This window comes from Tiliqua scincoides, chromosome 10, assembly GCF_035046505.1.
Source record: "Tiliqua scincoides isolate rTilSci1 chromosome 10, rTilSci1.hap2, whole genome shotgun sequence".
NCBI lineage: Eukaryota > Metazoa > Chordata > Lepidosauria > Squamata > Scincidae > Tiliqua > Tiliqua scincoides.
Window position 1 is genome coordinate 28,035,057 of NC_089830.1, and position 19,970 is coordinate 28,055,026.

At 56.4% G+C, this 19,970-nt stretch overlaps 1 protein-coding gene across 1 annotated transcript; it reads right to left on the reverse strand.

Annotated features, from left to right (window-relative positions):
* Positions 1 to 1,845: 1,845 nt before the first annotated feature.
* Positions 1,846 to 11,022, reverse strand: MAP3K10 (mitogen-activated protein kinase kinase kinase 10). Its single transcript, XM_066638417.1, has 11 exons — positions 10,955 to 11,022; positions 9,597 to 10,568; positions 8,046 to 8,226; positions 7,510 to 7,658; positions 6,262 to 6,437; positions 5,701 to 5,941; positions 5,181 to 5,303; positions 4,705 to 4,843; positions 3,843 to 3,955; positions 2,932 to 3,480; positions 1,846 to 2,458 (listed from the first exon to the last, which is right to left on the reverse strand). The coding sequence occupies exons 2-11, from the start codon at positions 10,351 to 10,353 to the stop codon at positions 2,106 to 2,108; spliced, it is 2,781 nt and encodes a 926-aa protein (XP_066494514.1). The 5' UTR covers positions 10,354 to 10,568; positions 10,955 to 11,022; the 3' UTR covers positions 1,846 to 2,105.
* Positions 11,023 to 19,970: the final 8,948 nt, after the last annotated feature.

A 19,970-nucleotide genomic window follows, 5' to 3' on the forward strand; every position in this document is an offset into this window, starting at 1 on the left:
TTATTTATTTTTTTAAATAACAAGAACCTTTGCTGGATGTGCCTCTCTAGGGCTGGCGACAGGGCGGTAGAGGAGACACCACCGGGGTGCTGCCAGGGACAGGGAATAGCAGGAGGGTCATGGGATGCTAGTGGGAGAATGAGTTGGGGAGATGTGAGCTCAGCCTCAGGCTGGGGGAGTGGGAATCTCCTCCTTGCCTGGAACAGGTTTCCCTTCCCTCTGACACCTTTGCAGCAGCCTCTGCACCCTTCCAGGAGACAGCCGCACCCTTAAATGGGCTCTTGCTTTCTCCAGGTGTCTGGGGAGCCTTTGCAGGCTGCTGCGCTGACAGGTGCGAGGCATGCAAGAGCACAAGAAGAGCCCTGCTGGGTGGGTGCAAGGAAGGGCCGCCTTGCCTAGCATCCTGGTTCTAGCAGCGGCCAGGTGGGAGTTTGAGTTCTCCTCCCCACCCCTCCCCGCGACGGGGCCTGGGTCCTTCAGTGCTGCAGATGGAAGCATCGTGTGGCTACCAGGCTGAGACCTGATGCTGCACCCAGCGGGCCTGCTCTGGGGAGGTGTCTAATGGCCCTTTAAAAGACCCTGCCTGGATCAGCCCTGGAACCCACTCAGTTCAGGCTTTTGCCCATCTCCCATAAGTCTACTGTCAGGCCAGGGAGGTGCCCACCCCACCTTTCAGCCAGCACTCCCATGGCACTAGCCCCCCCCCCAACCAAGAAGGTGCATGTGTCCCCAAGGCTTGTTGTCACTGGCAGATATTTCTTCAAGGCCTTTGCCCCCTTTTGGGGGCTCCTCTTCATGGCAAGGCTGCTGCCTTCCTGTGGCTGGCATCCCTCCTTCCCAAAGGCCTGTGGCGTTGCTTGTCCCCCCCCCCCCCGCAGTGTACACAGGAGGCAGAGGGGGTCAAATTCCTGCTTACAAGAAGCCCGGCCTCCCTCTCACTGCTGCCTTCTGTGGCCACCATGTTGTTGCTATGGTGACCAGGACATAGGGTGCAAGAGGAGTCTCCCCCCCCCCCCGAGCAGCCTGGTCAACAGCCCCTCACTGGAGTTGCCTGTCCTGCACGATGGGAGGGAAGGGTCTTTGGGTGGCCCTTTCCACTTTCTGAAGGGGGCTGCAGCCCAGCCCCTTCCCAGGTTTCCTGCAAGCACCAGTCATTCTGATTACCAGCAGGGCCCTCCACTCGTTTGGATTGGACAAGTTTCTGGAGGAAAAATCCATTACGGGGTACAAGCCATGATGTGTATGCGCAACCTCCTGATTTTAGGAATGGGCTATGTCAGAATGTCAGATGCAAGGGAGGGCACCAGGATGCAGGTCTCTTGTCATCAGGTGTGCTCCCTGGGACATTTGGTGGGCCGCTGTGAGATGCAGTAAGCTGGACTACATGGGCCTATGGCCTAATCCAGTGGGGCTGTTCTGATGTTTGCAGCCTTAATTTCTGGGGGGAGGATGCACAGCAGGGGGGGGATAAGAGTAAACCAAAAACTATGGGGAATTACTTGTTAAAAACAGCAAAGACGTCTTGAGGCACACAGCTTGTATGGTGTTGATGGAAATGCTGAGCATGGCTGAGCCATTGCCACCCTCAAGCCCCCCGAGAGTCATGCAGGTGAGTGGCTGCCCCCTTTTTTCGCAGGGAAGGGGCGAGGGGGGGCGCGTGTGGCATCAGCACCAGTCACTCAGCACAGACTCAGGAGGTGGCCAGCTGTGAGCTTTGCCATCAGCATAAGTAGTGCACCTACATGGATTGACACACACAGACCCCCCCTGAATCCTCAGAGCCAGCACTGCTGGTGGAAGAAAGGCAGGCAGAGACGATTCTCCACTTCACACATCTTTAAAAAACACACAACAGAACTGGAAGGACAGGTGCTTGGAGCAGACAGTGACCAGGAAGAAAACACCTGGCTGCCCCCCCCACACACAGACAAAAATGCGCTTGCACACCTGCGCCCACTCCCAGGGCACACGCACATGCTGACTGAGCTGTCACATTGCTTGGAAATCACTGCCATGCGAAATCCTGCGCACCGGAGAGCAGCTCCCGGAGTCCAGGCCGGGGCCCTGCACTGGCTGTCGCTTGCGCTGCACTCTGGGACCCGTCCTCAGTGTGAGCCCTCTGCCTGCAGGCTGCAGCAAGGGGCCTGCCCTCCGCACAAGGGCACCGTGCAGTCCCGGTGCTGCCCTTCCATGTCAATGTCCAGGAGGGTCTGGCAGAACACTACGTCCCCCTTGGCAGCCTCCCCTGGTGAGGAGGAGCCCCCCTGTGTCCGTCCAAAGGAGACCAGTTTCCAGGGGTCAAGGCGGTGCCGGCCTGGGGCTGGGCGAGGACGGGGGGCAAAGGTCAGTGTCCGGGGACGCTCCACTGGCCCTGCAGGCAGGGCGCGCTGCTCCGATGCCTTGCGGCGAGCCAGGGGTGGGTCTGGCAGGTGTGGAAAGGGTGGCGCATCTGGGGAGCCTGGGGGAACAAGATTAGCAGAGAGGAGGATCTTCTGGGCCCCATTTCCTGGGCACATGCCCTCCCCTCTCCCCAAAACACTCCTGTCCACCACTGGAAACAGGCAGATCTTGCTGCACCCTTGACAAAAGGCAACTGCCTTTGACCTGGGGCATGAACCTCATGCAGGGCCGAAGCAAGACTGCTATCCAGGTACAAAAACGAACCCTGTTTGCAAGGAGGGTGAAACAGCACCTCTCCCCCTCCACACGTCTTTGTGCCCCGTCCTTCCAGAAGCCCCTCTTTCTGACATGAGCGGTGCCAGGCCTCTGGAAGCATGCTAGAAAGACCTTCCTCTGCTGCGTCCCAAGCCTGTGCAAACAGCAGGCACACCCCACCCTTTGGCTCCCTTGGGGCCAGCGCTGGGCTCAGCATATAGGATCTGGGGCCAAGCTTTGCTCAGGGGGACCTTGGAGGAATCAGCTGGTGCTTACCCTGGCAATCCAGAGCCCTCTGCGGGCTTTGGCGGATGGCACCATCGGACGGAGTGCGCCGGTGTCCTCGGCTGAGCGACTGCGTGGCGCTGACATGGGTGGGGGTGAGCGACTGGCGAGGGTCCTTCTTGAAGCTCTCAACCGTGATGTCCACCAGGGGGTTGTGGTGGGGAGTGGGTGGGGGGCTCTCTGGGTCCGGGGGGTGGTGGGGGGCCTCATACAGGGGTGCTTCGTCGCTGTCTGAGGGCAGCAGTGACTTGGTGGAGTTGCAGTCCGAGAGGGATGAGAGTGACAGGAGGGTAATGGAGGTGGAGGGTCCAGATGTGCCGCCGTGGCTGAGCCCCCCACCTGCCAGCTCCACTAGGTCAGCACCAAGCGCAATGGATGCCAGGATGGACGCACACCCCAGCAGGACAAGCTCACTGCGGCGGTGGGCAAGGGTTGAGTCCCGCTTGGGTCCCTCCAGACCGGCCTGGCCTTCGACTCCCAGTGGCGAGAGGGGCTGGTAGGGGGAGTGCGGGCTGCTGCTCGCCTGTTCAGCAAACTCCTCTGGGGTTCAGGGAGAGAGAAAGGAAGGGCTGGTCAGTCTGGGGTAGGCCCTGGGGGTCGTCCTCTGCCCCACCAACTCTTAGCTAAGACACAGCATCAACCAGGGAGAAGACACTGGCAGGCTGGATGAGGCCCAAGGGGGCCCAGCTAGCCACCTCCCCACAGTGGGGCACTACCTGCCCCAATGGGAAGCCCGCTTCAAAGGCACACAGCTGCCTGCCACAGACCTGACACGCGGCCATTGCGGACTAGCAGCTGGGCCTCCACAAATGTGTCTTGTCCCCCATTAAACCATCCAGCCTCACAGTCATTGGCACATCTTGTGGCAATGAATTCCGCAGAGGAACACAGAGCCAGCTTACCCATCTCCGTCAGGCTGGCAAAACCCACTGCCAGCGGCACGTGCTTGGGGGACTTGCCCAGGTTGGGTGCACTGGAAGACCACTGCTTGCTGCCCTCTGCCAGGGACTTCAACCTGCGCACGGAAAGTGGAGGGAAGGTGTGAGCCCCTCATCTGGGGGCCCCCTCCCTGCTGTCCTGCACCCCAGCCTGCAACGGTGGGCCTTCCGGAACTGGAATGTCTTTCCAGCAGGAAATGGACGCTGCAAGCTTGCTTGACTTAAAGGTAGGAAAGGACTCTTCAAAAGAGGCGCCTTGTTAATTGGAGACACTGTGCAAACATGGCAGGAGTTTTTCCAATAGCCAAGTATCTGCAAAGCAGCACAAAGTGGTCTCTTCAGACACTTGCAGAGCTGATCCTGGGAACTCTTCTTCTCACGGAACACATAAAACGCACTTCTTTAAATACATGGTAGGATGAGAACACGCTTCTCTCACTGCCACATGGCAGAGGTGCTGCAGGAGCAGGTAACATGTGAATGTCACACACTCTAAAGGTGACATGCTAAAGTTAAAAAGCTGCCCCGTTTGATTGGAATTGCAGCTGTTTATTAGGGTACTATAAAGGGAAAGGGAGGATTTTCCGCCCAACATTACAGCAGCAGCAGAGAACTTTCCAGGCTGGGCACTCTTCCATGAACTGCCTCCTGCCTGCCCCACATCACCGCCTGCATCTCCCTTTACTCCAAGTTCCTCTTCCTCCTTCCATTGCCCCCAAAGCCAGTCCACAGCCCCTGCCCAGTAGTCTGGATTCCCTCCCCACAGCGCATCCCACATTCTCCCTACTGAGCCGCCTCCCCGCTCCCTGGAGCTCAGGCCTCCTACCTCTCTTCCCCACCGAGTCTCTCCTTGTGGACGGTGGAGCTTGGCCCCCACGTCCGGCCTTTCTTCTTGGTCCCCACCAGCTCCTCCTTCTTCGCCAAGGTGCTGCGGCCCCAAGTCTGGCTTCCATCCATGGGTGTCACTGCAAGACCGGGGTGGGGAGGCAGAACACGAGGAGCATCTCACTTAGGTTTCAGCAGCTCCCCCACCCCTCTTATGGTTCCCTCTTATCATCCTCCAGGGAGGCCCAGCCAGAATTCCGTTTCCTGCCAAAGTGAGGGGGGGTGTCTGCCAGTGGCAGGGCCTCCTCCCTGGTGGCACCTCCCTGCCAAGAGTGACCTGCCCCCTCCCCCAGCCCACCCACCAGGCTTGTTCAGGCACAACATTCGTGCCAACCAGGCCAGTCCTTCCCCTCCTCCTTCTCCCTCGGGGCAGGCACTCTGGGAGAACCCCAGGGCTCCAAGAGGGCAGGTGCTCACATCGGATGGCGCGCAGGCGTGGGATGACAATGGGGCTCCCGGGGGGGCTGGCTCCATTGGCCCCTAGCCCTTTCCGCCGGTCGAGGGTGGGTGACACCTGCACAGTGATCTTGTGCTCAAATCCTGGAGGGGTCAAAGAGACACAGAGAACTGCCCCCCTGCCTGCCCCTTCCCACATCCCTTAGTCTCTCAGGTTTGGACCCCCCTTGCCCTCCAGCAGGTGGTGGGGCAGGAGGGGAGGCGGCAGCCAGGCCTTGGACAGCCTTGGGGTTTGGAACCCCTGCGCACGCTTGGGTGGAACAAGACTCGGCCAAGGTCAGAGGTGGAGTGGAGGCCTCGGACTGCCGCCTGAGCACTTGGGCAAGGAGTGGGGGCTGGGAGGGACGCCCAGGAGGGCCCAGCGGCATGTGTGCAGCTCCCATTCTGGACCAGCACCAGCCAACCCCAGGCATCTCCGGGCCCAGTGCCTCTGGCCGGGACACGGGCAGCCCTTCCCGCTGCTCCCCAGCCGGGGCTATACCGGATGGGAGACTGATCCGGTTCCCGTCACGCAGCTTCAGGCGGGAGCGCCGGAAGTGCCCCTTCCGCTTCTTGACTCGGGGCTTCTCCTGGCCCATCTGTGTCATGATCAGGCTCAGCTCCCGCTCCACAATGTCGATCTCGCGCTCCGCCAGCTCCTGCTCCCTGCGGCGCAGCTCTGCCTCCTGTGTCTTCTGCTCCTGGGCTGCCCGCAGCAGCTCCTCCTCCCGGCTCCGCAGCTCCTGGAAGGAGGAGCCCTCTGAGGCCAGGCAGCCCAAGTCACCCCCACCCCAGCAGGGCTCAGTCCTGGAACCTGCTCTCGAGAGCAAAATGAGCTGAGCCCTGGGAATTCAGAGAGGGGAGAGCTCTGCTGAACATGCACAAAGTGCACTTCTATCCTCCTGCCCCAAATCTGGAGTCCAGAAGGGGTCCCAGACAGGCCAGAGCAGCCCACCATCCATGCTCCTCACAGGGGCCCAACAGGTGGCGGGGAGGAGGGAGCCAAGAGGGGGTCAGTCTGTCATGCGGCGGAAGGAGGTGGGGGGAGGTTAGAGAGGCTCACCTTCTCCTTGGTGCGCAGGTCCTGGAACATGCCGGCAATCTCTGCCTTCCAGTCCTGCTGCAAGGAGTGGAAGGATTCCAGGGGCATCTGAAACATGGCCGACTGCTCGATCACCTCCAACCGTCGCAGGATGCAGCCAAAGTCAGGCCGGGCATGTGGATCCGGCCTCCAGCAATCTGCAGGGGGCAGAGAAGTTAGGAAGAGGCCACCCTCACCCAGGCCGGGCACGTGCAAAGGGATCGCTCCTGCCCCCCAAGTGGCAAGGAGCCCCTGGGGGGGCAGTTTCCTTTACAAAAGAGATCTGTGGAGGCTCAAGGGAGGGGATCAGGGTAGCATTTGGCTTATATACAAACAGACAAGCTGCGCAACTTCAGGTGGAGGCAGGCGGAACATAAATCCACTGCTTCACGTAAGATGCCCAGAGAGAGGCACCCCTTTGTACAGTCCACTCTGGAGTGCAATTGTATCTTTTGTATGTGTGTGTCTACACACACAGGACCAGCCCAAGACCTCTTGGCATTAGGGGCCATGGACAAATGCTGCCCCTCCCCCCCCCGATCTGGTAAAGTGATGGCCGCCGCCATCTTCCCATTCCTTGGCTTGGAAAACGAAGGGGGAAGGTGGAAGTGCAAAGGAGAGTCTCCAACACTCCAGCTTACCTCTGGCGTCCTCTCTGCCCCCTTTTTCAAGTTGGGGGGGAGAAAGAGCAGTAGAGGCTGATGGGCAGAGGTGAGCTCCCCAGTCTTCTGCCTGAGGCAAGACCCACAGCCTGCTTCATGGTACACACACACACATACACACACACACACACACACACACACACACACACACACACACACACACAGCTTCCTAAATTAGTCCCTCCCCTGAGCTGGAGGGCAAACCCTTTCCCACCTCTGGAGTCTTTCCACATTCCAAAGGCCTCAGGGAGACAGCCAGGGGAAGTAGGCATGGCAGGAGAGGGAGCAAAGGCTGCGGCTAGAGCCAGAGGCAAGGGAGAAAGGGGAGTGACTGGGCAGGGGGCAACAAGGACTGCGCAGAATGACTGAGCAGAATGTGCTCCTTCTGTGATGTGGCAGTTGCCAAGGGAAGGGGGAAGCTTTCCTGGCTCTCTAGGTGTGGCTCCCACCCTCTGGCATGTGCCAGAAACCATCCACCCCCCTGACACTTCCAGAACCCAGGTGATCAGTAGAAGGGTGTCCCAGCTCCCAGGAGACCCTCTGGCCCCCTTGGGTGCCTCCCACTCACCCTCCAGCAGGCGGGCAAAGGGCTCCGGACAGGTGGAGGGGATGGGCAGAGTCAGCTTGTTCATGGCCACGCCGTAGGCCACCGCAAGGGCGTCAATCTCCCGGTATGGAACCTCACCTGTCAGCAGTTCCCAGAGGAGCACCCCAAAGCTGAGGAGGACAGGCAGAAAAAGACTCTCAGGGACGGGTGGTGCCAGAGGAATCCCACACCAGACCATCTCTTGTTCCCTGGGCACGGTGCCTGCCACCACTGAAGGGGGCCATCCACCCCCCCCGCCAAAATGCTCCTGGACTCTGAATGGGGGGCTCGGCTTCTTCTGGGTGAGCTTCTGTGCCTTGAGCAGCTACACAGCAGGCCCAAACGCTACAGATGAAGCTTTTCACATCTCCAAGGCATGAAAAGCAGTTCCGTTGCACCAGAAAAAAAGTGGACCAGGCTTTGGCCCAGCAAGGGGACCCCCAAACCCCCATGTTTCCAGAGGGACTCCTTGCCCTGCCTTGCCCCCCATGTGTTTGCCCCTCCCCCCCCACTATTACCTCCAGACATCGCTGCTCTTGGAGAAGAGGGAGAGCTTGATGACCTCAGGCGCCATCCAGGCGTAGGTTCCGGCTGCACTCATCTTGGTGGTCTTGTGCCACTCGCGTGCCAGGCCAAAGTCGGTGATCTTCAGCGTTCGCCCACTCAGGTCATCACTCTCAATGCGCTCCAGGATCAGGACTGGGGGGAGGGGGGAAGAGGCAGGTTTCGTTTCTCCAGCAACCACACATCTCACCCTACTGGCACAGGGGCCAGGAAGCAGCGTTGGGGAGATTAGTGAGGTAGACATCTCCCTGGTAAACCACCACCGTTCCTGCCACCCCCCAGGGCCAGAAGTGGGGTGTTAGAGGAGCAATGTGGGGCAGATCTTCTAGAGCAGGGATGTCAAACTCGTTTCATGCAAAGGGCCAAAACGTTCATGGCACTTGCTGAGGGTTGAAAGTGACATCACTAAGCAGGAAGTGAGGTCATTAAGGAAATGATGCACATTTCCTCATCATTTCAAGAGATGAGACAGCCCAATTATCACGGTGCAAGAGCCCAATTATAATGGGGCCCAATAAATAGCTTCCGGGGGCCGCATTAAGCCTGCAGGTCTCTTGTTTGACACCCCTGTCCTAGAGCACAGGCCGACCTCCTCGTAGTGCCACTGCAGCATCCTGTCCTATGCATCACAATGGTGCAAGAGGGACATCTTCCTGTGCCCTGCAGCGGAGGCACCTTGTGCTGAGAGGGGCACTCACTTGCAGCGCAGTCGGCCAGCATGGGACTGCGGGGAGAGGTACTCTCTTGGGTGCCCCAGTCGTGAGGGCTGGAACCTTGGCTGGAACCTTGGCTGGCTGCCACACAGGCTGGGAGGGGCTGCCTTTGGAAAGCCCTTGGCAGCTGCTCAAACCTGCTCCAAGGAGGGCCTTAACCAGGCCTGGGGCTTTCTGGCCAGTTCCTGTCCTGTGCTGGGCCACCTTCGTTGGCTCCCCATTTGCTCCCAAGCCCAGTCTGAACTGCTACTTACTGCCTTCTGAGCCTAAAGTGGTTTTGGACCAGGACATGTCCTCCCATGTGACCCTGCCCACCTCCCTGGTCCTTGAGGGAGACCCTGCTCTCTGCTCACTCACAGCAGGAGTACAATCGGTAGGGACTTGCAACAGAGCCTCCTTGGTTGTGGCACCGGAATGGGAACTTTGCTCCAGAAGCCTTGCATGGCCACTTTGCTGTTGGCATTTAGGCACCTGTTAGAAAGACATCTGTTCCCCCCCCCCCGGCCTTTGGCAGTAATATTAGCAGAGGCATCTTTCCGCCTTTCTTCAGGCTCCCTCTCTTATGCTGTTCTGCATTACTTAAAATATGTTGATGATCCCTGTGAATGGGGTTGACAGGAAGGAATCGGGGTCTGGATCCTGGCCCTGCCTGCAAAGTGGCCTGAGGGCCCAAGGACTCAGAAGGGGCAGGGCCCTGTGTGCAGGAAGGGGGTGCTTCTGGCCCCACCAGGCCTCTCCACTGCCAACCCTCTGCCTCTCTCCAACCCCTCCCCCCCACGCAGCAGGACTCACTGTTGATGGACTTGAGGTCTCGGTGGATGATGGGCACAACAGCCTCGTTGTGGAGGTAGTTCATGCCCCGTGCAATCTGGACAGCCCAGTTGACCAGCGTGTGGGGAGGGACCTTCCTGCCTGCCAGTGCCCGGCTAAGCGCCCCCCCACGGGCATACTCCATCACCAGGCACAGGTTGGGAGGGCTGAGGCAAACGGCCTTCAGGGCGATGATGTTGGGATGGTGCAACATGGCGAAGAGGCGGGCCTCCTGGCGCACATTCTCTGCTGTCACGGTGATGTCTTCGTCAGGGTCTTGGCGGGCGGCCTTCACCGCCACCTCCTCCCCCTGCCATACCCCCTTGTAGACCTTCCCAAAGCCTCCCACGCCAATGATCTCATCCAACTGCAGCTCCTGGAAGGAGATCTCCAGTGGGTGGGGGCCATCAAGGGAGCCTTGCAGCTGGCTGTACTTGGGGTGGCTGGTGACGTAGTTGCTGGGGAAGACACCCACTTTGTCCTGGAGCTTGCCCGTCCACCAGCCCTCGTCCCCAGACACCAGTGAGTCCTTGGACAGCACCTCCACCAGGTCCCCACGGCGCAGCGTAAGCTCCTCCTCGGCCGCAGCCTCATAGTCAAACACAGCTGTCCAGAAAGGGTTGGGGGTCGGCAGGCACATGTTCCAGAGCCCCGCCCTGCCCCCCGACTCCTGGCAGGCCTGTTCCCTTGGGCTGCTGTCCACCATAGGCCCTGTGCTCTGCTGGCCACGGCCTTGCATTCTTCACAGGCCCAGCTGGCCCACCAGCACCAATCCCATGGGGGTCTGGCCGCCACATCCTCCACCATCCAGAGGGTTGGCCTCTTGGGCTCCCATTGTCCCCGCTGGACTCCCCTCCTCGCTCAAATGGCTCCACAATTTTCACGCAGGGCCCTTCCGGAAAGTCCCCCTAAACGCACTGAGAGCCACGTCAGAACCCACATTTTGGGGAAAGCCTGCAAGGAAATGAGAGCTCTTATCAGAATGCAACAGACCAGCCACATTCCCTTCTCAAGCACTGCGGCCTCCTCTGCCCCACAGCTGATGGGTGCGCTGGCCGGCCGGCCTCATCTCCTCCAGTGACAGCCCTGGCTCAGAAGAAAGAGGCCATTATGTCCCCACCCCCCTCCGCTGACAGGCAGCAGATAGAGAGAGAGAGAGAGAGAGAGAGAGATGCAGGGCCCTCTCAAAGCCCATGCCCTGCTCGAAGGGCACCAGTGCGCTGCTCCCTGTGGGATGAGGTCTGGCTCCAAAATCTGCACAAGGGGGGGAGGCTGCTCTGGCAAAGCTGGCCATCCGGCTCCTGCCCTGCCTGGCCAGCGCGCACCTGGTCTGCTCTCACCTGTCCGGGCTGCCCGGGGCCTGCTGCTGCTGCCAGGGCCATGCGGAGGGGCCTGCCAGGCGCCCCCCTCCCGGCCACTGCTGCAGATGCCTCCCGACGGGGCGGGGGCGGGGGCGGGGGCGGGGGCGGCCCCCTCCCCTCCTGCTCGGCCGGCGGTGCCGCCTGCCTGGGAGGGGGCTTCCCACCGGCGGCCAATCACCTCCCCTGCGGCTGCATCCTGCCCAGCTGGTGCCCCGACGGGACGCCCTCCGCAGCACATCTGCCCCTCCTACGGGGCTCTCCGGCAGACGATTCTAATGGTGTCCATCCAGCAGCCCTGGGCAGCCGCCGGAGCTGTCAGCTGGTGCGAGCGGAGCCCGGGCAGCAGGCAGCAGCTGCGGCTCGGTGCATGCTGGGACGTGTAGTTCGCCGCCCGGCAATGCAGGTGGGCACCGAGACACCTGCCTGGCCGGTGGCGTAGCTAGCGGGGGGGCAAGGCACTAAGTTTTGCAGGGAGCCCCACCGCGGCGTGCGAACGCCCCCCTTTGGAGCCATTCCGGGGGGTGGCTGCAAAACGGACGCGTACGCCCCCGAAATGGCTCCGAGAGGGGGCGCTTGCACGCCGCAGTGGGGCTCCCTGCAAAACTTAGTGCCTTGTCCGCCTTTAGCTACGCCACTGCTGCGCTCTATGTGAGGCTTTTCTATTTCAGGCTGCAATCCTATCCTCAGTTACCAGGGAGTAGAGTAAGCCCCATTGACTCTAACTGGACTTACTTCTGAGTAGGCACGTGTAGACTTGGGCTCCACATCTCTAGAGAGGGTTGCAATAGGAGTTTGTTGCAAGTAGTTTAAACAAGAAAATTTACACCGGAACAGGATGACCAGATCCAAAGGGGGACGGAGAGCCTGTACCTTTGACCACCCTACAGAAGAGGGGATTTGAGCAGGGGCAGCTTTTGAAACCCTTCTGTGCTGAGCTGCACCTGCCAACTTCCTTTTTCCATCCAGTGGTTCAAGGCAGAGGCCCTCTGCCCCCTTCGGATCTGGTCTCCCTGCACCAGAAAAACAGCAGGCAGCAGACAAATGAAAGAGCAAAGACAAGCTAGTGGCGAAGACAGGCTAGTCAAAGCAGTGAGACTCCTTTCCCAGAAAGGCCCACTGCCATGTTTCAGAGTGTCCCGTCATCCAGGCCAGCACCTAAGGTGGCATGCAAGATGTGACACCCAGAGGCTGGAAAAGGAACAGGGAGCCTGAGTAGCCGAGGAAGAGTGGGGGAGAGGAGAGGGCTGGGCTAAAACAGAGGAGGAGCCATGGGGGAAAGTGGGTGGACAGAGGTCCCCATCAGGAGGAGACAGTCCTGATGAACAGTGTTTTGGGTTTCTCTGGAGAGTGTTTTCCCCTTGGAAAGTCACAAAAATGAGCAAACAGCGGGATTCAGCCCTGCTGGTTAATGCGCAAACCCAGACCCTTGAACATCTTGTCTTTCCACATGGGAAATGCACCTCCAAGAGCCCACTGACCCCCCCCCCCCCGTGGGGCTGCACCAGGTAAGCCCTCTCTGGACACAAGAACATCAGAAGAGCCCCACTGGATCAGGCCAGAGGCCCATCTAGTCCAACTTCCTGCATCACAAAGTGGCCCATCAGATGCCTCCAGGAGCACATAAGGAAACAAGAGACCTGCACCCTGGTGCCCTCCCTTGCATCTGGCATTCAGCTGTAGCCAGAGGTGGCACATACCCTTCATGGCTTGTCACCTGTGATGGACTTTTCTTCCGGAAATCTGTCGAATCCCTTTTTAAAGCATCCAGGCCAGGTGCCATCACCACATTCTGTGGCAAGGAGTTCCGCGTACTAATTACATGTGGGTAAAGGAAGATTTCCTTTTGTCTGTCAACTCTCCAGCCACTCAATTTTAGTGGCTGCCCACTGGTTCTGGTGTTGTGCAAGAGGAAAAAGAACACCCCTCTATCGGCTTTATCCTCTGGGTAATTTTATGTGTCTCAACCACGTCCCCCCTCAGGCACCTTTTTTCTAGATTGAAGTGTTGTAGCCTTTCCTCGTACAGGAGGTGCTGCAGCCCAGTAATTATTTTGGTCAGTCTTGTCGGCACCTTTTCCAATTCCATGATACCCTTTTTAAGGTGTGATGACCAGAACCGAACGCAACATTCCAGGTGCAGCCATGCCATCAATTTGTACAATGGTGTTATGATGGTAGCTATTTTATTCTCAATCCCCTTTTTGATTATTCCTAGCATGGAATTAGCCTTCTTCACCACCACTGCACTTTGGGTCCACACTTTCATTGAGCTATCCACCAGCATCCCAAGATCCCTCTCCTGATCCGTCACAGATGGCTCAGAACCCATTAGCCTATATGTGAATCCTCCCCCCCCCCATGTGTATCACTTTATACTTACCAACATTGAAACAGACCTGCCATTTCAATGCCATTTCAACACCTTGGGCAGCGCAGGCTGACAGCTCATCAACAATCCATCTGTGTTCTTCAACTGCACCGATTGTTGCTGGTCACGGGACTGCAGTGCTGTGCAGGCTTCCTTTGAGACCAAACCCCACCTGGATGCACGGAAGCTATTGTGGTTTGTGCCGGCCACGTACAGCAGGAGTTGCACGGCCAGCGATGCTGGTGTCCTGATTTGGTCAGCCCGATGAAGCTGGCAGTAGTGTGGAAACTCGGTCTGTTTCCATCCCAGTTGTAGGTGATCTGGCCTTCCCCACCCCACCCTACTGGAGTTGGTACAACTCTGTCTGCTTCCAAGAGGTGGCAGGATACTGTCCACTGAAAGGGTTAAGCCATAGCCCGGTGACCCTACATTTTACCTGTCCCCTTTGGATGACCTATGTGGGGGCGTGGCCCTGATACTATAACTTACCCTTCTTCTCCAAGCCCGCTCTCTCTTCCTCACCGACCACTGAGCAGACAAGATGGCATGCAGCAGGGCTCTGCTGGCGCCGCCATCTTGACCACATGGCACATGCAGGACGAGGCAGCTTCAGGGCCTTGTTATCTTTTAAGTTAGAGTAACCTCTGATCTCAATCAGATGCTGTAACCATACTTCTAATGAACCGTGAGTAAATGAATCTCCTTTGCAACTTCAACCAGCCAATGTTGTTTGTCTTTCTTGATTAGCAGTCAGCCGGGTGTGGGAGGCTCCCTGGGTTGATTCCCAGCAAGAGGGGGGGTCTGCTGCTGAAGCTACTCTGCTTCCCCCCTAAAGAGGAAACCAGTTTTAAGAAATTCCTCCAACACACCTTTCGTGCTGCTGGCTGGAACTTCTCCTGCATGCTGGCATTCCAGGCCCCTCCTTGAGGGACTGCTGACATTGAAGGTACTCTGTGTTTGAGTGTAGACCACCTGGCCCCAGGGATGTTTGTCCTTGGCAAGGTTTTGGAACTAGTATCCAGCAAACTGAGAACCATTTTCAGACCTGTGGACTTCACCATGCCTTGCAAAGATGGATTTCAGGTGTGTGATGGCCAGTGGCAGCACTGAATTTTCTGACCTGGCTCTTTATAGTGAGAATAATCATTTTCTAAGACAAACTCAAAGTCTTCACTGGAGTCCTTGAAGACCTCAGTCCCCTCTCATACGGAGCCACCAAGAGGGATTTTATCAGGGGGCACAACGCTTCTCTTTGGCCTCTTTCCTTCTCCCTTCAAAGATGAATTTGGCTCCTGGGCCCTCTTTTTGATCCTGTATGATGTACCCCCTGTGCCCCCCCCTCGGAGGCCCTGCTCTCATTCACCTAAACAGACCGTTGTGTGTCACAGGGCCCTATCCTTTCCAAATTTCCAGCCCTGATGCAGCTGCAATGCAGCCTGAAGTAAGGGAACAAACCTTCCCTTACCTTAAGGAGGCCTCTGTGACTATCCTCACCACCACTACCGGATGCAGCACACGTCCCATTGGCATGGCTGCATCAACACTGGAAAGTTAAATAGGATGAGGGCCACAGTCCCCCAACCTTAAAAAAAAAAAAATCAGCCTGATGAGGCGGTTCCTTCAGGCCAAGAAACAGTGAGGCAGGTGCTGCGTTGCTCTTTTCCCTCTGGCCATTTCTCCTCTCCAAATCAGCACTTTCCCAAGCTATTTTTCCATCTATGGGGTGTGTGGGGAGGGCAGGGGGGTCCTTCCAAGCACATGAGTTCAGGTTCTATGCTTTACTTTCAGAAAAGAGGAGAGAGGGGAAACACAGTCCATCATGGCAGCCTCCTCTGTGTCGAGGACAGGCAGTGCAAGGCCACCTTCTGGTCGACTTCCTCTGAAACATGGGCTGCATCTGCGGGGGTGGGGGGAGGAGTGAGTTCTAGTCTTCACTGGTTCTCCTGAATTCACTCTTCTTCACAGAGGCATTTGGGAGATACAGTTTGTGTACACCCACACATCCCCAGAAGTGCCTTTTAATAGGAGATGAAGGGCTTTCTGCAGCAGCGGGGAGAACCGCCAAAGGGGCTGCAAGCCTTCCGAACCCTGCCAGAGGCCAGTGCTGCCCCCCAGGTAAGTAAAAAAGCCCCTCGGTAGCGGTGGCGCTCCAATAGCTGCAACACCGCCACTGCCCCCATCCCCACCCCACTCCCTGCTCAAGAAAACATTTATCTGGTTCCGAACTCTCCTCTAGGAGTTTGGGAACCACTGTTTTAGAACCTTCTGAACCTGAGAAGCTGCCACCCACTCAACCACCATATCCAGAAATGGGGGATTAGAGACTGGATGGTAATTATCGAATAGTGAAATCTAGAGGGAACTTCTTCAGGAGGGGATGAACCGTGAACAACTTCAACACTGCTGGCCACACCCCCTTCATCAGAGATGAATTAATCACTCTCACTGTCCACTCAGCCAGTCCCTCCTCAGGCTGATCTAATGAGCCAAGTTGGGCAAGGTCAAGCAGACAGCCAGATGGCTGCAAGGATCCTGTCCACAGCCTCAGATGGCACAAGCTGAAAAGAAAAAACAACAGCACCAACAGGTGCCAGGGGCACTTCAACTAAACCTGAGAAAGGGGAATCCAAGTGGTGATGAATGTGAACAATGACAAATGGCACTGATAGTGCTGGGACAAAGTTCAGGGAGTCTCAAGAAAGTCGCCAACAAAAGTAGCCATTTCCAGCAAGACCATGCAGTCCCCATCAGAACGGGATAATCTGCTTGGAATCTGCTTAGAAGGAATCTCCTTCCTGAGCCCGGGGCTGCTTGTGCGGAATCTTTCCAAAATTCTTTCCTGCTAATCCTCATTGCAATCTTTAGCTGGTCTGTGATCTGAATGTGGTTGAACGGATATTGTAATGTTGTGGTCATTATCATTCTTCTGAATATTTTGTAGCTGCTGTGATATTTTATATTTCCATATTTTTTTCCATTTTAAACCCCCTTGCTGTTCACAACCTCTCCCCTGCATCCTCCCTCCTTCCCTCCCTCCATCTATTCCCCCCTCCCAATGTGGGGGCTACTGCGGTTGCTGAGGTTGCTTGCCTGTTAATTTTGATGGGCTGACTCAGCAGAATGAGCTCAGGGGAAAGACTCATCAAAGCATTTGGACAGGAGAAAAAGTAAATGGTGTGTGTGTGTGTCTGTGTGTGTGCGGAAAAGAGAGACAGACAGCACATTTAGCAGAAGCTAGAGCTCAGGACCTCCAAGACCTTTTTAAGTTTTAGGAACAGAGAGTGCAAAGAGGGAAGGGAAGACTGAAAGACAGATTTCCCTGTTCGTTCTTCCAATACTTATGAAAACATTCGCTTCAAAGCATTGTCCCTGCTGCGTTTTAGTCAATGTGAGACAGAGATCATCGTCACTGAGCTGCATGAAATCCTCTGTCTCTGCTGGAGAGAAGGTGGAGTACCTCAAGACATGAGGGATGCAAACATCATCACGCTGTACAAGAACAAAGGTGACAGGGGTGACTGCAACAACTACCGCGGCATCTCTCTCCTTAGCGTTGTAGGAAAGCTGTTTGCCCGAGTTGTACTAAAGAGGCTCCAGGTACTTGCAGAGAGCGTCTATCCAGAATCGCAGTGTGGATTCCGAGCCAACAGGTCCACCACTGATATGGTATTCTCCCTTAGACAACTGCAGGAGAAATGCAGGGAACAACGACAGCCACTCTTTATAGCCTTCATAGATCTCACAAAGGCTTTCGACCTGGTCAGCAGAGACGGCCTCTTCAAGATTCTCCCCAAGATTGGATGTCCGCCCAGGCTCCTCAGCATCATCAGATCTTTCCACAAGGACATGAAGGGCACTGTTGTCTTCGATGGCTCCACATCAGACCCTTTTGACATCCGAAGCGGAGTGAAGCAGGGCTGTGTTCTTGCACCAACCTTGTTTGGGATTTTCTTCGCTGTCCTGTTGAAGCAGGCCTTTGGAACTGCAACAGAAGGCATCTATCTCCGGACCAGATCAGACGGAAAGCTCTTCAACCTCTCCAGACTGAGAGCAAAATCCAAAGTCCAGCTGAAATGTCTGCGTGACTTCCTCTTTGCCGACGATGCAGCTGTCACTACCCACTCTGCCAAAGATCTCCAGCAGCTCATGGATCGTTTTAGCAAGGCCTGCCAAGATTTTGGACTGACAATCAGCCTGAAGAAAACACAGGTCATGGTTCAGGATGTGGACTCACCTCCCTGCATTACAATCTCTGAGCATGAACTGGAGGTTGTCCATGACTTTGTGTACCTTGGCTCAACGATCTCCGACACTCTTTCTCTCGATACCGAGCTAAACAAGCGCATCGGTAAAGCAGCTACCACGTTTTCCAGACTCACAAAGAGAGTCTGGTCCAACAAGAAGCTGACGGAACATACCAAGATCCAGGTCTACAGAGCTTGCGTCCTGAATACACTTCTGTACTGCAGCGAGTCATGGACTCTTCGCTCACAACAGGAGAGGAAACTGAGCGCTTTCCACATGCGCTGCCTCCGACGCATCCTCAGCATCACCTGGCAGGACAAAGTTCCAAACAACACAGTCCTGGAACGTGCTGGAATCCCTAGCATGTATTCACTGCTGAAACAGAGACGCCTGCGTTGGCTCGGTCATGTCGTGAGAATGGATGATGGCCGGATCCCAAAGGATCTCCTCTATGGAGAACTCGTGCAAGGAAAGCGCCCTACAGGTAGACCACAGCTGCGATACAAGGACATCTGCAAGAGGGATCTGAAGGCCTTAGGAGTGGACCTCGACAGGTGGGAAACCCTGGCCTCTGTGCGGCCCGCTTGGAGGCAGACTGTGCAGCATGGCCTTTCCCAGTTTGAAGAGACACTTGGCCTGAGGCAAAGAGGCAAAGAAGGAAGGCCCATAGCCAGGGAGACAGACCAGGGACAGACTGCACTTGCTCCCGGTGTGGAAGGGATTGTCACTCCCGGATTGGCCTTTTCAGCCACACTAGACGCTGTGCCAGAACCACCTTTCAGAGCGCGATACCATAGTCTTTCGAGACTGAAGGTTGCCAATACAATACACCCACACATACACACACTTGGATAGAAAACCCGGCAGGTGTTCCCCCCCAGGAAGTGCAAAACGTGCCTGACAGGCTTCTCACAAACAGCAGCAAGGCAGGGAGACGGCCTTCCTGGGAGACCCCAGAAAACATAGCCTGCCCCTCCAAAATGTCCAGCTGGAACGCCTTTCTTCCCATATCCTACCATGTAGATTCTTTCCACTACTACTACTACTACTACTACTACTACTACTACTACTACTACTACTACTACTGATGACTGGAGCTGCAGGGACAAAATTCTTTCACTTCCCACAGAGTAGGTGGGATGATGGATTTCAGCAGGGTATTTCTGACCGCAAAGCCAACGCCATGTTCCCTGGTTTCGTTTGGTGGTTTTCCCTGCCAGAAAAATGAGAAATTTCTCTCCTTGACAGATCCCTAGCACGTATGCACTGAAACAGAGATGCCTGCATTGGCTCGGTCATGTCGTGAGAATGGATGATGGCCGGATCCCAAAGGATCTCCTCTATGGAGAACTCGTGCAAGGAAAGCGCCCTACAGGTAGACCACAGCTGCGATACAAGGACATCTGCAAGAGGGATCTGAAGGCCTTAGGAGTGGACCTCAACAGGTGGGAAACCTGGCCTCTGAGCGGCCCGCTTGGAGGCAGGCTGTGCAGCATGGCCTTTCCCAGTTTGAAGAGACACTTTGCCAGCAGTCTGAGGCAAAGAGGCAAAGAAGGAAGGCCCATAGCCAGGGAGACAGACTGCACTTGCTCCCGGTGTGGAAGGGATTGTCACTCCCAAATCAGCCTTTTTAGCCACACTAGACGCTGTGCCAGAACCACCATTCAGAGCGCGATACCATAGTCTTCCGAGACTGAAGGTTGCCAACTACTACTACTACTACTACTACTACTACTACTATGTATACTATGTATATTCCTTTAACAATTTTAGTAAATGGGACTTACTCCTGGGTAAGGGTGCATAGGATTGCAGCCTAGGATTGTTAAAAATTTTCCTGCTTGATGATGTCATTTCCGGTCATGACATCACTTCGGGTGGGTCCTGACAGATTCGCATTCTAAATAATGGGTCCCAGTACTAAATGTGTGAGAACCACTGCTCTAGAAGCTTGCCTGAGAGGAAGCCTGACTGCACACAGAAGGGTTTCTTCTGTGTAGACATGTTTACAGTATTCCATGCTCAACAAACAACAAAATAAGCCCAGGCACTGAGAGGTCACAGCTCCCTCCACTCTCCCACCAGTGTTTGTGGAACACTGTGTGGGCTCTGTCATGGCCTGGCAGGTTTCCTGGCAAGAGAGGCAGAGGTTGACTGAAGCAGCAGCTATGCTATTGGGTGGAGGAGAACAAGGACCACACCAAGATGGCCACTGGGTGGCCCAGCATCCTGCTTCCTGGAGTGGCCCAGTAGGGGACTCCCCTTCTGTTGGTGCCCCCCCCCCATGACAGACTGAACCTAGAGGCTCTGTATGACCATCATGGCGAATGGCTCCCCATCCCTTTCCTCTTCCTCACATCACCTCCCAAAACCATCTAAGTGA

What these genes read in the sequence shown, in the direction of transcription:
- MAP3K10 (XM_066638417.1), bottom strand. Translation starts at nt 10,353, where the DNA reads ATGCAAGGCCGTGGCCAGCAGAGCACAGGGCCTATGGTGGACAGCAGC. An exon ending in AAGAGCAGCGATGTCTGGAG is followed by an intron (nt 7,659 to 8,045) that starts GTAATAGTGGGG and finishes TGTCCTCCTCAG; the next exon opens with CTTTGGGGTGCTCCTCTGGG. An exon ending in ACCTGCGCACCAAGGAGAAG is followed by an intron (nt 5,942 to 6,261) that starts GTGAGCCTCTCT and finishes TCCTCCTTCCAG; the next exon opens with GAGCTGCGGAGCCGGGAGGA.